Here is a 14,451-nt window from a genome sequence, read left to right as displayed (position 1 = left end):
CACCATGGGCAATAGCAGTGCATGGGGCAGCTGAACAGCAGCTCCAGTGAGAGCCCATCCTGCTGCCCTGGTTCCCCTCTTCCCCTGCCCCTTTGTTATGCTACTGCTTCAAGTTCATTCTAATCTGACACTATCAGTCCTATCAGAAATACTCCTTGTTAAAATAAAGACTATGACCAGTAGTGTAACAAGAGGTGGGTGAGAGGTGTTGGATTCTCCCCGCTACTTCTCAGAACAGTGCCTTAATTGCAAAACTATGGAGTGTTTTAGGGGTAGGCTGCTTGAAATCTCTGCTTTCTATATATAAATGCTCACTTGAGCAAGGACTGGGATCCAGGTGAGTATCTAAACTTCCAGGTTAGAGAGTCATCCTTATTCTCATGGTTTCTACATAAATGAATACTTGTATTTATACAGAGTAGAACACCTTCCATAGGAGGGGTGACTAGACCAGTGGTGGCCAACTTTTTGGTATGCGTGTCATAAATTGTCTTCTCACCAAGTGCTACTCAGATTTGCCTCTTCCTCCCAGAGATGCACCTGATAGAGTTTGTGCCTTAAGTCACTTCAAAGGGAGGCAGAGGGGCTCAAATCTCTGGCCACATGGAGAAGAGTGAAGGCAGGATGATGCTACAAGAGCGTTACTGCCAAGAGTGAGGTTAACCCTCATCTGGACCTCAACTGCTGCAGTTTTATATGTCAAGCAAGGATCCAAAGCCCTGAATTTGGTGGTGGCTTCAGGGCCAGGGACGGATTAACCTGGTTCCTAGTAGTACATGCTGCTCCTAGTAATATGTGGTGCCTCTTTTTACTAAATGTCTGGGACTCACATACCACACACAGCAGCTGCTTTTGCCGCCTGTAGCATGCTGTGGTTTGGTCACCCCTGGAATAGATTATATGCTAGTGGCTAAAACAGTCACTTAGAAAATAGGAAAAGTATGTCTTAAGGAAGTTAGGTAGTCAGGGGATTACAGGGAACATCCACTCGTGGATTAAAAATTGGCTTAAAGATAGAAAACAAAGAGCGAGTATAAATGGTCAATTTTCAGGGTGGAAAGAAGTAAACAGCAAGATCCCCCAGAAACCTGTGTTGTGATCAATGCTGTTTAAAATATTCATAAGTCATCTGGAAAAAGGGGTGAGTAGTGCGGTGGCCAAATTTGCAGATGACACAAAATTATTCAAAGAGGTAAAGACCACAGTGAATTGTGAATAACTACAGAAGGATCTGGCACTATTGACTAACTGGGCAACTAAATTGCCAAGTGATATTCAATGTAAGTAAATGTAAAGTGATGCACATGGCCAAAGTAACCCAAGCTATACCTATACTATGATGGGCTCTACATTAGCTGCTACCGCACAGGAAAGGGATTAGGGAGTCATTGTGCACAGATAGCTAAAAGCATCACCTCAATGCTCAACAACTCTAAAAAAGGCAAACAAAATGTTGGGGATTATTAAGAACGAAATTGTAAAAAATAATAAAATGAAAGCATCATTATGCCCCTGTATAAAGCTATGATGCGTCCACATCTTGAATATTGTGTCCAGTTCTGGTCCACACACCTCAAAAAGGATATAGAAGAAGATATAGAAGAACTGGAAAAGGCACAGAAAAGGGCAACAAGAATGATTAGTGGTATGTAGTGGTATGGAGGGGCTTCCATAGGAGGAGAGATTAAAGGAGCTAAGCCAATTCAATTTAGAAAAGAGATGCTTGACAGGGGACATGACAAGGGTTTACAAAATACTAAATGGTGAAGAGAAAGTAAGTAGGGTTTATTATTTGCTATCTCACAATATGGGATCTAAGGGTCCTAAAATGGAACTAGTAGAAAGTAAGCTTAAAACTAACAAAAATAAGTTCTTTTACACAGTGGCCATATCTATACAAGATGTTGGCTGCACAGTCATTACTGTGCAGTCATTCAATACTTGTATAAACAAGTATTGAATGACTGCACACTAACTGGAGTTACTGCGCATTAGTGTCACTGAACAGCTTTTAGGTGATGCTGATTGCACAGTAGCTTGTTAATACTGCGCAGTAGCATCACATCATGCTTCATGCCACATGATGCTACTGCACAGTAGTAATGAGCTACTGCACAGTCAGCATCTTGTTTAGATGTGGACAGTGTATAATTAAAGTGTAGATTGCCACAAGATGTTGTAGAAGCTAACTGTTTAACCCAGGGGTGGGCAAAATATGGCCTGCGGGCTGGATTTTTTCTGCCAAGGCATTTTGTCCAGCCTGCAGCACGTCCCTTGGTACTGCCTACCCCAGGTGTGTGTGGGGGGGCCAATCCAGGGCTGGGGTGCAGGGCTGGGGTGACACAATGGTTGGACTCTATTTCCCAGCAGCCCCAGCAATGGCTCCTCCCGGCTGCTGCTGCTGGACCCAACGTGCTGCCCAGGCACCCTGACCCGTCTGCCCTGCATTGACTGCTGGGGGTGCTGGACCAAGGAAGCAGGCAGGGTCTCCATGGTGACCAGCTGGGACCCACATAAGCATGGTGCATGGCCGAGTCGATGGGATAGGGTGCCTGGGAGTGGGACAGGTGGGCAGGATTGGGATTGGGATCACAGGGCAGTGACAGTGTGGGGCCAAGGGCAGAGGCAGGATCTGCTCCCCACACGTCCCTGTGATGGGCACCTGTTCTGTGGGCAACAGTGTGTGGGAACTGGATCATGGCTCTGCCCAGACTTCATACTGTCACCATCCCAATCCCCAGCCCCATCCGCCTGTCCTGCTCCTAGACATGGCTCCCCGCTTGCCCATGGCCCTATTCCATCTGCCTGGCTGGGTGCCCTGCCTGTACAGGTCCCAGCCAGTCTCCATGGAGGCCCTGGGATCACTGGACTGTGACAGCATGGAGCACAGCCCAGAGCAGAGCTGTGATCCACTCCCTACACACCCCACCGCTGCCTATGGAGCTGGCACCCATTTCAGGGATATGTGGGGAGAGGATCATAGCTCTGCCCTGGGCCCTGTACCCCTGCTGTCACTACCTCACAATCCCATTTCTAACCCTGGCCCTGACACTCACCTGCCCATCCCACTACTAGATGCCACTCTCCACCTGCCTGTGGTCTCATCCCAGCGCACAGAGGGCCCCTTAGGGAGTTTTGGTTAGCTGTTGGTGGGGTGGGGGGTGCTGACCCAGCTTACTTAAACTCCTGAAGTGGTACTCCAGCCAAAATAATTGTCCAGATGTGGTTTAATCAGATTCAAAAAAGTACTGGACAAATTCTTGTAAGAAAGGTGCATTGGTAGTTATTGAGCATGGGAGTTAAGGGCATGGCTTCTGAATCAGAACTTGCTAGACTTTAAATTCTGGGGGCTACAAGTGAGAGAGGAACAGTGGAAAAAACCCTGGTCGTACCCCATTTACCTTCACTTTCAGCATCCACTCTCTGCCACTGTGTGACATGGGATACTGGGCAAGATGGATCTATTGTCATATCCAGTAAATGGTAGTTCCTGTGTTATTATGGTTTAAATCATTTCGGGTAGTGGAGGCATTTGAACCCGAGTCTCCCACACCCTAGCTAAGTACTATAACCCCCTGAGATGTTGAGATGTAAATGGCTGATCCCTCTTGTATCTGCAATCTAACTCTAAATATTTTTTTCCTAGCTGAAACGGATGGATTAGACACAAATTCACAAATAGTTTTGGGACAAGTAAAAGGCCATTTTTCAGAAATGTACTACTTCTCCAGAAAGAAAAAATAAGCCCTGCTCTAATTACCAATGTGTTTTTTTTCCACTGATTGATGGTGGTATTTATAATTTCTAATGACTTCAATACAGTTTTCTTTCCCACAAGCATGCCAATCTGATGTCCTGCTATCTGATTCAGACCTGTAAACATGGAAGTTTGCATGCTGAAAAATCTCAAGTAGTGTTGGAAGATTCATCTCTTTAAAAGTGGAACTGATTTTTTAATGCACTACTCTATACTAAGAGATAAAAAGAACATAGCCATGGGGGTTGTGAGGAATGTGTTGCTGCCATGCCCATGTCAGCAAATTTTATAGATGGAATCTTTCATTTATTTTCATTTCTCTTTTTACCATCTTGCATTTTTAGGAAGCTTGATGGCACCAATGCAGAGGAAGACCACATTGAGCTAACTGAAGAAGGAAGGCCTGTGCAAGCAACCACTCACAAATTTCCCCTGCTTGGCTGCTACTGCTGTGGACTGCCCAAGCGCTATATCATCGCCATAATGAGTGGCCTGGGCTTCTGTATTTCTTTTGGAATTAGGTGTAATCTGGGTGTTGCCATAGTGGAAATGGTTAACAACAGTACAGTTTATATTGATGGAAAACCAGAGCTACAGGTAAGGAGGCATTTGTCTGCCTATGTCCCTGTTCATTCCCTTAATCATAGCATTAAAGTACCTAACAAACAGTTCTGCTATTAGTAACTCTGTGAAATAGGAAAGACTATTAATACCCTCACTTTACACACATGATCACTTTATACAGACCAAGGGCGTAGACAGAAGTGTGGTTCCCCACTGTAACTCACTGCGCTTCACAGGAAATGCCATGAGTTATAGACCCAACAGATGTTTGCTGTTCCATACTGGGGCTTAGGGGATTGAGCTGTATTTAGAGAAGCTGTGAGTCTGAAGCCACTCTCCCTTAGCCCTGCTTCTCCCCACCTTAGCCTGGGTACTGTCTTCAGAATGGGAGGGAGGGAAGGGAGTGGAGGTGGCTCATTCTGGGGGTTGGCCAGCTGGTGCTGGAGGGTGGGATGGGGGATTGGAGCTCCCCTGAGGTGGGAGGGCTCCAGCTCACCCACCCCACCCTTCAGTGCTAGCTGGGAAACCCCCAGAACAAGCTCCCTCCACTTTTCTCTCCTCTCACCCCTTCCCCCCCCCCCCATTCTGAAAACAGCACCAGGAGCAGGGCTGCACTGCCCTGCTCCTGGAGCGTGATGACATAAGTTAATGAAAGCAGGCCACTTCAGAATGCCTTCATCTGAACCCTCATATAATGAAGGTTCATATTATTGTGGGATTGGGCCCTTTAAAGCACTATGCAGCTATGAACTTCTGCAAGGGCATGGCTGTGGATCACTTTCAGTGGCTGATCATGTGACAAAATGTCATTTGTGTTAGCGCCCCACGTGACTCACTCAAGGTCACTCAGGTAGCTTTTGGCAGAACCAGAAACTGAACTTGGGTCTTATGAGCTTTAGTCTGACATCTTAAGTACAAGATGATCCTGCTTAATACTTTGCACCCATACAGAAGTTTGTATCCTCCAAAAAAAACCCTAGTCCAAAAGGTGGTTGAACAATTTCAACTTCTTTTGACTTTCATGAAAGTTGCCTTCCAGCCAAGGAATCTGTCTCCCTGGTTCACATCATACAATAATGTTACAGGCAAGGCTGCACTGCTGTAGTTCATGATGCCTCTGTTGCCAGTATGGCAGGCTCATTTTGAGTTCTAAACTGCTTAATTTAACATTAGATTAAGCCAAGAAATTGCTATTTCAGGATCTGTATACTTCTCATGTCAGAGACTGCTAACATTTGGGGTTTTGGCTAGAAATGTTTGCATTTGTCTTTGCACCTGGATATTTTACTGTTTAACATCTAATTATTTGTTCAGTCATAGATCACGGTATGCTGTCAGTTAAGTGCATTCAGAAGCATTTCTCAAGTATTAGGCACTAGTGGTGTGTGAAATGGGCCCTATTTGATTCAGATTCAGCCTGAATAGGGGACAGTGATTCGATTAGTTGATTCAGATCACTGTCCCTGATTTGATTCGGCTGAATTTGAATCCGAAGATTCAATGTGGATTCAGAGAATCAGCGACTCGGACATAGACACATCTTTAAAAGTTTTTTCTACATACCTTGAGGTATCAGGCATGGCTCATGATCACTGCGATGCTGGGGTAGATGGAGCATCCCACAGGAGTGCAGGGAGGGTCCCCCCATGTGTTTGGTGGTGAACCTGGAAGTGGACTGATCCACTTCTGGGTCTGCTGGGGAGAGCACAGGGGCCCCCCCCCACAGCCTTCTGACTCCGCAATTGGTCACAGAGGGAGCCTGGGTGTCCCCCCAAACCCAGGAGGCACCAGTCACTGAACTGGAGGGGCATCAGGGGGCCCCCCTTGCATGCTCCCTGGTGGACCCAGAAGTGGACCGGAAGTGCTTCTTGTCCACTTCTGGGTCTGCTGCTGAGTGTGCTGGGGGCCCCGCCATGCTTCTGTGGGACACTCCATCCACCCCAGCATCACAGCATTCATGAGTCCCTGCCACTTAGAGGTATGTAGAAAAAACATTTAAAACTGTCTCTGTGGTCAAATCACCGAATCTCTCCGAATCCATTTGGAGGGTTCTAATTTGATTTGGAGAGATTAAAGGGTCCTCTGATTCAATTCAGATTCAGAGATTTGGCCGCTGAATTGGGCCAAATCTCTGCTGAATCGAATCAGGGACTGAAGCTTCACACAGCCAGCCCTATTAGGCACCCAGTGGCATTGTGTAAGCATCTAACCTCTATTCATTTCAGCTAGGATTAGGCACCAATGTGCTTTAAATATCCCACTAAGTATTTAGGCACCCAAATATTTCTAAAACTCTGACCCTAAGAATACTGGCCTCCATTCTTGGCTTTATTGCTGACTCTCTGTGTAAACCTGAGCAAGTCTCTTACCTTTTTTGTACCTTTTGGTTGATTTTCTAAAACAGATGAAATACCTCACATCTCAGGAGAATTGAGCTGTGATTGATACTTTTTAATATGCTTTGAGATCCTTGGATAAAAGGCACTAGAGAAATAGAAGTTTCCATTATTACCATTAGACCTAGCTACCTATGAAGAATCTTGGCTCTGCTGTTGTCTACACATGCAGTAAAACTTGTGTAAGCTGCTAAAAAGTATGCAGTTTCCTGCTGTTAGATTGGAAAGAAAAAGCAGTATAAGTATTCACAATCTTTTTAAACAGGTTTTTTCTCCTACTCCCCCCCCCCCCCCCCCGCAATCTTTTTTGGAAGTTTCAAAAACTCTTCATAATGTTTTCAAAGATAAGAATATGTCAATGAACTCCAAGTGGGATCACAAGGACTCTTTAACCCATAGAGATATAAAGTCAAAAAGATTATTCTTTATGGTCTAAGAATGGGAATTAAATCTTCTTCCTTCCTTTCTCACATTTGAGCCATGGTTTCTCCTCCTTTCTTCCATCTTCCCTCCCAGCTGTCAAACAATTTGTTTCCAGTCAGAATCTGTGAAAGCCAGAAGATCCCTATCTGCGCCCAAAGTGGATGGAAAACCTTCTGCTTTCTCACCTGCAATCACTGGCCATCCTTGAGCCAGTTCTACCTTCACAAATTATGACTAAGTCTATTTGCTGTCTCTGTGCTTGTTCTAATTCTTGATCTCTGACACATTTTTCTTGTGTTGCTTCTCTTGGTGTAGCAGGACTGGGTAGGAAAAACTAATTTCCCATGCAGTTAAGGGTGATCCCAGCTGCAAAAAGGCAGGTTGAGATAGATCTGGCTCTTCTTACAAGCCTAGATTTAATGTGCTTTGGACACAAACTGTTCCTTTTTCCTGGTTGGGCGACTTCTCTTAGGTTTCCCAAACACGGAGGAATTGGCCGGGTATTTATGCAGCCAGGATCCATCATTATTTTAGGATTAAACTAGAAATCACTAGTAGAAAATCAGGCATGTTCTACAACCTTAACTTCATGGTTTAAAACAGAAACAGACCAGCCACTTCATTTGAGTTTTATGTCACTGAGGGAAACAAATCTTTTGAGCCCTTTGTAAGACTGGCTGTTTAATTAAAGCTGCCTGTTCTTTTTCAGATCAATATGAGAAACTGGTTTGAATTTTGTTTTTTTGAAAAAAATCTTCCAAGCAAATTGAGCCTGCTTCTGTAACAAAGAATGAGGCATAATTGAACCTTAAACTCAGTGCTAAAGATTGTCTCTGGTTTCCATATTTTTATTTGATAGCGTTTTAGTGAGAACTCTTCAGAATCTAAATTGTATCAGTGCTATTCTGTCAAGATTCATTTTAAGGCTATCAGTCCTTCCCCAACACTTCCATATGATGAGGATGTTCATAAAATGAAATATCACACTTTGCCCATGTCCAGAAATAGGTGTTCTCAACAAAGGATGCCATGCAGGTACGTGCTTACAAAGAATGACGGCATCCTTGTTCAGGGAGAGCTCTGAGACAGACTGAAATATATTTTATGTTCACTAATATCAAAGAGAGGCAGATACCTAATTACATTTTCTCCTTATGCACACTTTCTTTGGTTTCTGGATTTTCCCTTTTACCTTCACAAAGCATTGGATGTTGGTGGAAGGCAGAGGTGAGAGTTTGACTGGCATGTGCTAGAACATAGAGGTGAGAGTTTAGCTGGCTGCTGTCCTGTCAGCACTTAAAACTCTTGAGTATCTGGTTGGAAGGTCTGGTTTCTGTGCTCAGAGTCAAACCAGTTGACATATTTGAGGTCAGGAAGAAATCTCCCCTCAGTTCAGATCGATAAAGGACTATTGGATTTTTTTTTCTTTCCCCTCCTTTTCTGAGACTAACCTGAGCATATTTTAGCTCACATTCCCTACCATTGGAGTAGCAGGGCATTAGCAGTACCCTTGTCTCCCCTGTCTTTTACCAGACAAATGTTATTGGATTTTTTTTTTATATGGTGCTGTATGGCTTTAGGGTGCGAGAACTCACAGAGGATGATTTTGTGGACTCTGGACGAATGGTTACCTGTGAATGCCAAGGACTGGATTTGATGGCCTGGGAGGCCCTTTCCATTTCAGTATTCCTATACACATTGTTCAGTCTTTGGTCTGTGTGTTCTTCAGATATTTGAATGCCATTGATCACCCATGTTGATTGTGCTTGTGTGCTAACCTACTGCTAATATAAGCGTTATCAAGCTTAATCTAGGATAACAGTAGCTAGCTAAATATTTTATCTAGATTTGTCTCCAGGCTCCGTTTTTCCATACTAGTCACTAGAGCAGCTCATCTTCAGATGTTGCAGGCCCATCCCCTGGTGCCACTAACTGCCGGTGGCTGATGATAGATATCTCAGGATTTGATAGTGAAAATATTGTAATTAGATTAAGAGGACCAAACAGCACCCCCACTCCAAAAGAAAAAAAAAAGAAAAAGAAACAGAAACCACATTAAAGGAAGTGGTAAAAGGGCAGACCAGATAATTGTCAGGGAAACTAAATGTACCAGATGAAAGTGATTAGTCCCTATTCATGTTAAGATTATGAATGAAAAGAGAATTGCAAATGGGAGTTGCATTATACTGGAGAAGCAGTTGGCAACAGACCCTTCAAATTAATATTGGGTAAAAGTTTTATTCAAAGACTCAAATGAGAAAGGTTGGTCCTTGGCTTTATTTTGGCTGAGTTTAAGCCTAAAAATCAGCTGCTAAAGACATTATCTCAAATAGGCATCAAGGAACTGTTCAGTGACCTATCTGTTATACCTTGTGTGACTGGATGGGAAATGATCTGTATGCCTTCAGTGTAGAGCATCCCCAATATGATGGATGATGTGGATCAGCTGATGACCTTTGAACAGCTTCCAAGCACACTTTAGTTTGGAATCAATAAGGTTTATATTTCCCTTAGAGTAAAAATGCTGTTTCATTCACAGAAAGCTCAATTCAACTGGGATCCGGAGACAGTAGGACTTATACATGGCTCATTTTTCTGGGGTTACATTGTAACACAAATTCCAGGAGGATTCATCTCAAACAAATTAGCTGCTAACCGGTAAGATAAAATAATGAGACAAATCAAACAATTAGTGTGATTGCTTTTTTGCTGTTTAATGGCTGCTGGGATGAGGTCAAACTGCATTGCTTTTGCTGATTTAAGTACCTAAGTCCCATTTAGACATCTCCAAGAGCAGTCTGAATCATGTTCTAAGTGTCTAGCTCTGGTTAGTCCCTAATATTAATTAATAATGCTTATTTATTATGCTAACTTTGCATTGGAGCCTGTATTCCCTGTTACTAAGTTGTGGGACACATTTTCAGAAAAACAACTACAAATATAAAAATGTTCCCCAGATTTTAAATGATGTTTTAAACACTGCATTTCATGGTGTTTTGTTTTACTTCTTTGTGGAATTAATTCTTTGCTCCTCTTTCATTTATTTTCTTGTAAACAACCACAATCAAATGTAATTGTGATCTAACTGTATTACATCAGTGAATTTGTTTTCTAGGTATATACTGTGCTGTTGATGCACAAAACGTAATGTTTCTGTGGCCATATGACTTTCATATTCCTGGTACATGCTCATTTAAAAGCACCATGGGATCGGAGCTCCAATCCCAACAACTGCAATTCCAACTTGCCTGCATGGCAGGAGGTATGATTTTAGGATCAGGAATTGGATCCCAATCATGTTCTTTTCTACTTGCCAGTGCAGTGGCGAGCCCAGGATAATAATCCTGGGCTCTCCCTGCACAGGCAAGTTGAAAGCTGGGTGGCTGCAGCCCCATGTCCTAGTGTGACCCTGTACAGCCCCAGGGCCAGGGATGACAATAAGCTAATTGTTGGGCCCAGGCCTGGGGCAGCCCCAGACATGCCATATGTACAATTTATGGTGCCATGCAAATTACCTGGAAACATACTCAACATTATGTGTTAAACATTTGTATGGCTGGTTTGCAATTTTATGGTACCTTCTAAAGGGTGTACACATTGCACCCTTTCCATTTTTGCCACCATTAACACATTAATTGCAGTATAAACGTAACTTATAGAGGGGTCCTCAGAGTCATCAAGCAGAATGACTATCAGAAGTGGGTTTAGAATTCTGGATCTTTTGACAAAATGTGGGTTCTTGAAAACCCAGTTAAAAGGGTATTTCCATTTACAGTAGTAACATTAGCGTTTGTGTGTAAAGATGTGCCAACCTCCATTGTGTAATTTTATCACTTTTTACGCAACCATATTTTACAATGCCAGTCTATATGAACTCATCTTCTACCCTCATTTTCTCTTTTAGAAGTCAAAAGATGAGCTTGTTAAGACTTTGATCTGGGACTCAAGACATACGGAGTTCTATTTTTTGGCTCCATTACCTACTCCCTTTCTCACTTGGACAAGTCACTTGATCTCCCTGTGCTCCTTCTGTAAAGTGCAGATGATATTTCCTAACTCCTGTCCTTTGCTGATCTTATCTGTTTAGATGGCAAGCTCATTGAAGAAGAAGCTGTCTCGCAGCATGAGACACCTAAAACCCTTTATATGTTGGGGCTGTTGGTTGTAGCCATGTTGGTCTAAGGACATAGACAGATAAGGTTATTTGTGTAAATGTGATATCTTTTATTAGATCAACTGAATAGTTGGAAAAATTCAGTTGGTTTACCAAAAGATATACATTTACCCAGATAACCTTGTCTGTCTAAGACCTTTTAGGCACACGAACACAAATAATTTATAATAATAATTTCAGGTTCAAATGCACATCAGAACAGCTGAAAACCTTGAATGTACCCTGGATTTGCATCAAAACTATTCAAAACCACACATTTCCCTTTATTAACTTGCAAAATACTGCATTAACCCACATTTACAAAGATCACTATTCGCTCAAAATGTTCACAAACTATTTAATGACATTGTACCTTTAATTTACCACTCTCTATTAAATGTGTCGGACTACACTAGGGTACCTTTTTAATTTGTTCATTGTCATATGGTAATAAAGAGACCCAGAATGTGAAGCATATCCTGATATCAGCTTTCAGGAATAGGACACCATTGGTCAATGGAGTCCATCATTTAAGAACTCTGTTCTGATTTCACAGTGACAATTTGCCAGGGATCAGAATGATGATGGGAAAAGAATACATGAATGAATTAAAAGAATATTACTATTTTTAGCCCTTGCAGAGACCAATTATTTTTACATAACACATAGTGAACTGCTGGCAGAATGCTTGCTGGTTTTTGATACAGTACTTGCTCTCATAAATAGTAGCAAAACACTGGTTAATTCCATTTCAGTCGCTCTTAAATGGTATCTTTGGCATACAAAGAAACCAAATGAAATAAAGTAATATGGAATGCAAATTCTGTTATTAATCATGCATGTAACAAAGATCTGGCTTTTTGCCATCTGTGGATAATTACTTTTCTTGTTTTCATCTGTATTTTTACATAATACACTGTGCTGCCTACATTATTGCCCTCAAATGCATAATATATCCCTTGATGGCAAGAAGTGATGATAATGGAAAATTAAATTAAATGGCAAAATATTTCTCCTGAATGAGATTTGTTCCTAAAGATCCTTGCATGATAATTCATCTCCTTTCTCTTTTGGCACCCCAATTATTAGAACACTTTCCCTTTTAACTCTGCTCAATTCACTGTTATTTCACCCTTTCCATCTAACCCCAGCTCATGTGTCTGCTGTGTTGATCCACTGAGCCCTTCTATAATACATTTTACAAGCAGTCTGGATTGGGGGCTCTCTTTTTTTTTATGTTTGTATAGAATTGAGTACAATGCAGACCTTAGTCCTTGAATGGGGTTGCAGACACTACTGTAATAGTAATAATATATTATTTCAGGCTTCAATAAGCCAAGATTAATATTTTTACCTGGGAACGAAATTACCAGAGGGAGACTGTAATGTAAAAGTATCAAAATCCTTATAAAAAGAAAGTAAAGTATGTAATAATAGCCCAAGAAACGAAAACTGATTTCAGCATTTTAAATGTTTGTTAAGAGGTGGTCAATAACTAGCTATGTATATCAAGACCTGTTGAAGTATCTGGCAAAAAAACTTAAGGGAGGACAGGTTGCTCAAAATGACAATTTCAGGTGAAAATCTATAGGGGAAATAAAAGCCCCAAACCTTTCAATTAGAGAAAAACTCTCATGCATCTTTTTCAAACAAGAAGTCAATCACATACACAAGCTGGTTTAGAATGGCTAGGCTTCTATCAAATTTGCAGTAGGGGCAAGATGGCTGTTAGATAATGAGTAGCAACATTTCTGGCATCATCATAAATAGAAATTTGAAGCATTCAAAGCAGGGCTCCTTTAGTCTTTGGCTGAGTCTCTGCTACCCTGTGTCTTGGATCAAGTTAGCGTAACCTGAAGGCTGCTCTAACATTTGCAATTGGTGAAAGTCTCCAGGAGATCTCTTGACCCAAGCCATAGATGTATGTGTTGTATAGCACTGGGACCAGGTACTCCAATTCTATGCCTGCTGACAACTTGGGTTTTCAAATGGGCAACTATGTACTGTAACTTTAAATGTACCATGGCACTGGAGACTGGCAAACATTCAGTTTGTTCCAAGTAGGAAATGATGGCCTCATGGTTCAGTTCAAGATAAGTTATTTTCCATGTCTATTGTTACTGTCATTTATTATGTATATGATGCAGTAAATGTGCACTGCTCTTTACTTAAACTCAAAAAGAAAAGATCAGGCACCTGCTTGAAAGAACTCACAGTCAGACTTAGATGAATGCTGGGTTAGATTATCCTTGAACTCTTCTTCAAAAAATGCCTTGACATCCATCTTGCTGGGGTCATTTGATCCCAGCAGCCTTTCCTGCCCATGTGCAGGGATTCTGGACCCAGTGATCTGTAAGGTCCCTTCCAGCCCCTAACAACTATGAAACTATTAATGTTGACTACTCAACAATATTGCTCATATTTGTAGACACTCTCCCTTGTAGCAATTGCTTATATAGAAAAATCACATTAGGAAACGAATACAATTTAAACTGTTTTCTAAAGCAAATTAGCATCTAGAAATCAAAACAGCCAATGTTATCCTTGCTTTAGGAAAGCACTTAAACAAATACTTAACATTAAACAGATGCTAAAATCTTGATTTCAATAAGATGTAAGCATATACTTAAACTCTCTCAGATAAGGAAGATGTCTTAAATCATGCCTTATGTAACCATCTCCTTCATGACAAACCTCTAGCATTTGGTCCCAGGACTCCAGTTTGAGAAATGCTGATGTAGAAGTAAAAACAATAGTTTTCTTTTGTACCATTTTAAAAGTGTATGTGAAACTCTTGTTCTATGCAGAGAAGAATAGTTATATGCAATAGGGGATCTAACTTAAGGTTGGAATCAACTTGACTGTTGTAACTGTTGCCTTCATAGTCAGGACTGAATTTGGCTCAGTGTAAAGACTCCTTTTCAAATATAGCATGACATTATTCCAGTGTCCCCTTGGTCTGGTGAACAATAATTATATCCACATTCATGTTGCTTTTTTCCCACAGGGTATTTGGAGCAGCTATTTTCCTAACATCTACTCTGAATATGTTCATCCCTTCTGCAGCAAGAGTTCATTATGGCTGTGTTATGTTTGTAAGAATTTTACAAGGTCTTGTCGAGGTAGGTGCACCTAGCATTTGGGGCTGATAATAGTTA

General features: G+C 41.8%; 1 protein-coding gene across 1 annotated transcript in view; it reads left to right on the top strand.

The window, feature by feature from the left end:
* Nucleotides 1-14,451, top strand: part of SLC17A8 (solute carrier family 17 member 8) — a 43,008-nt gene that overhangs the window by 7,505 nt on the left and 21,052 nt on the right. The window contains exons 2-4 of the mRNA XM_014595043.3: nt 4,102-4,354; nt 9,680-9,798; nt 14,301-14,415. Of these exons, the coding sequence (XP_014450529.1) occupies nt 4,102-4,354; nt 9,680-9,798; nt 14,301-14,415 (487 nt within the window). The remainder of the gene's footprint in view (nt 1-4,101; nt 4,355-9,679; nt 9,799-14,300; nt 14,416-14,451) is intronic.

The sequence above is a fragment of the Alligator mississippiensis genome, chromosome 4 (assembly GCF_030867095.1).
Source record: "Alligator mississippiensis isolate rAllMis1 chromosome 4, rAllMis1, whole genome shotgun sequence".
Classification (NCBI taxonomy): Eukaryota; Metazoa; Chordata; order Crocodylia; family Alligatoridae; genus Alligator; species Alligator mississippiensis.
Note: the sequence above shows the minus strand (reverse complement) of the source record. Positions and strands in the feature narration are given on the sequence as shown.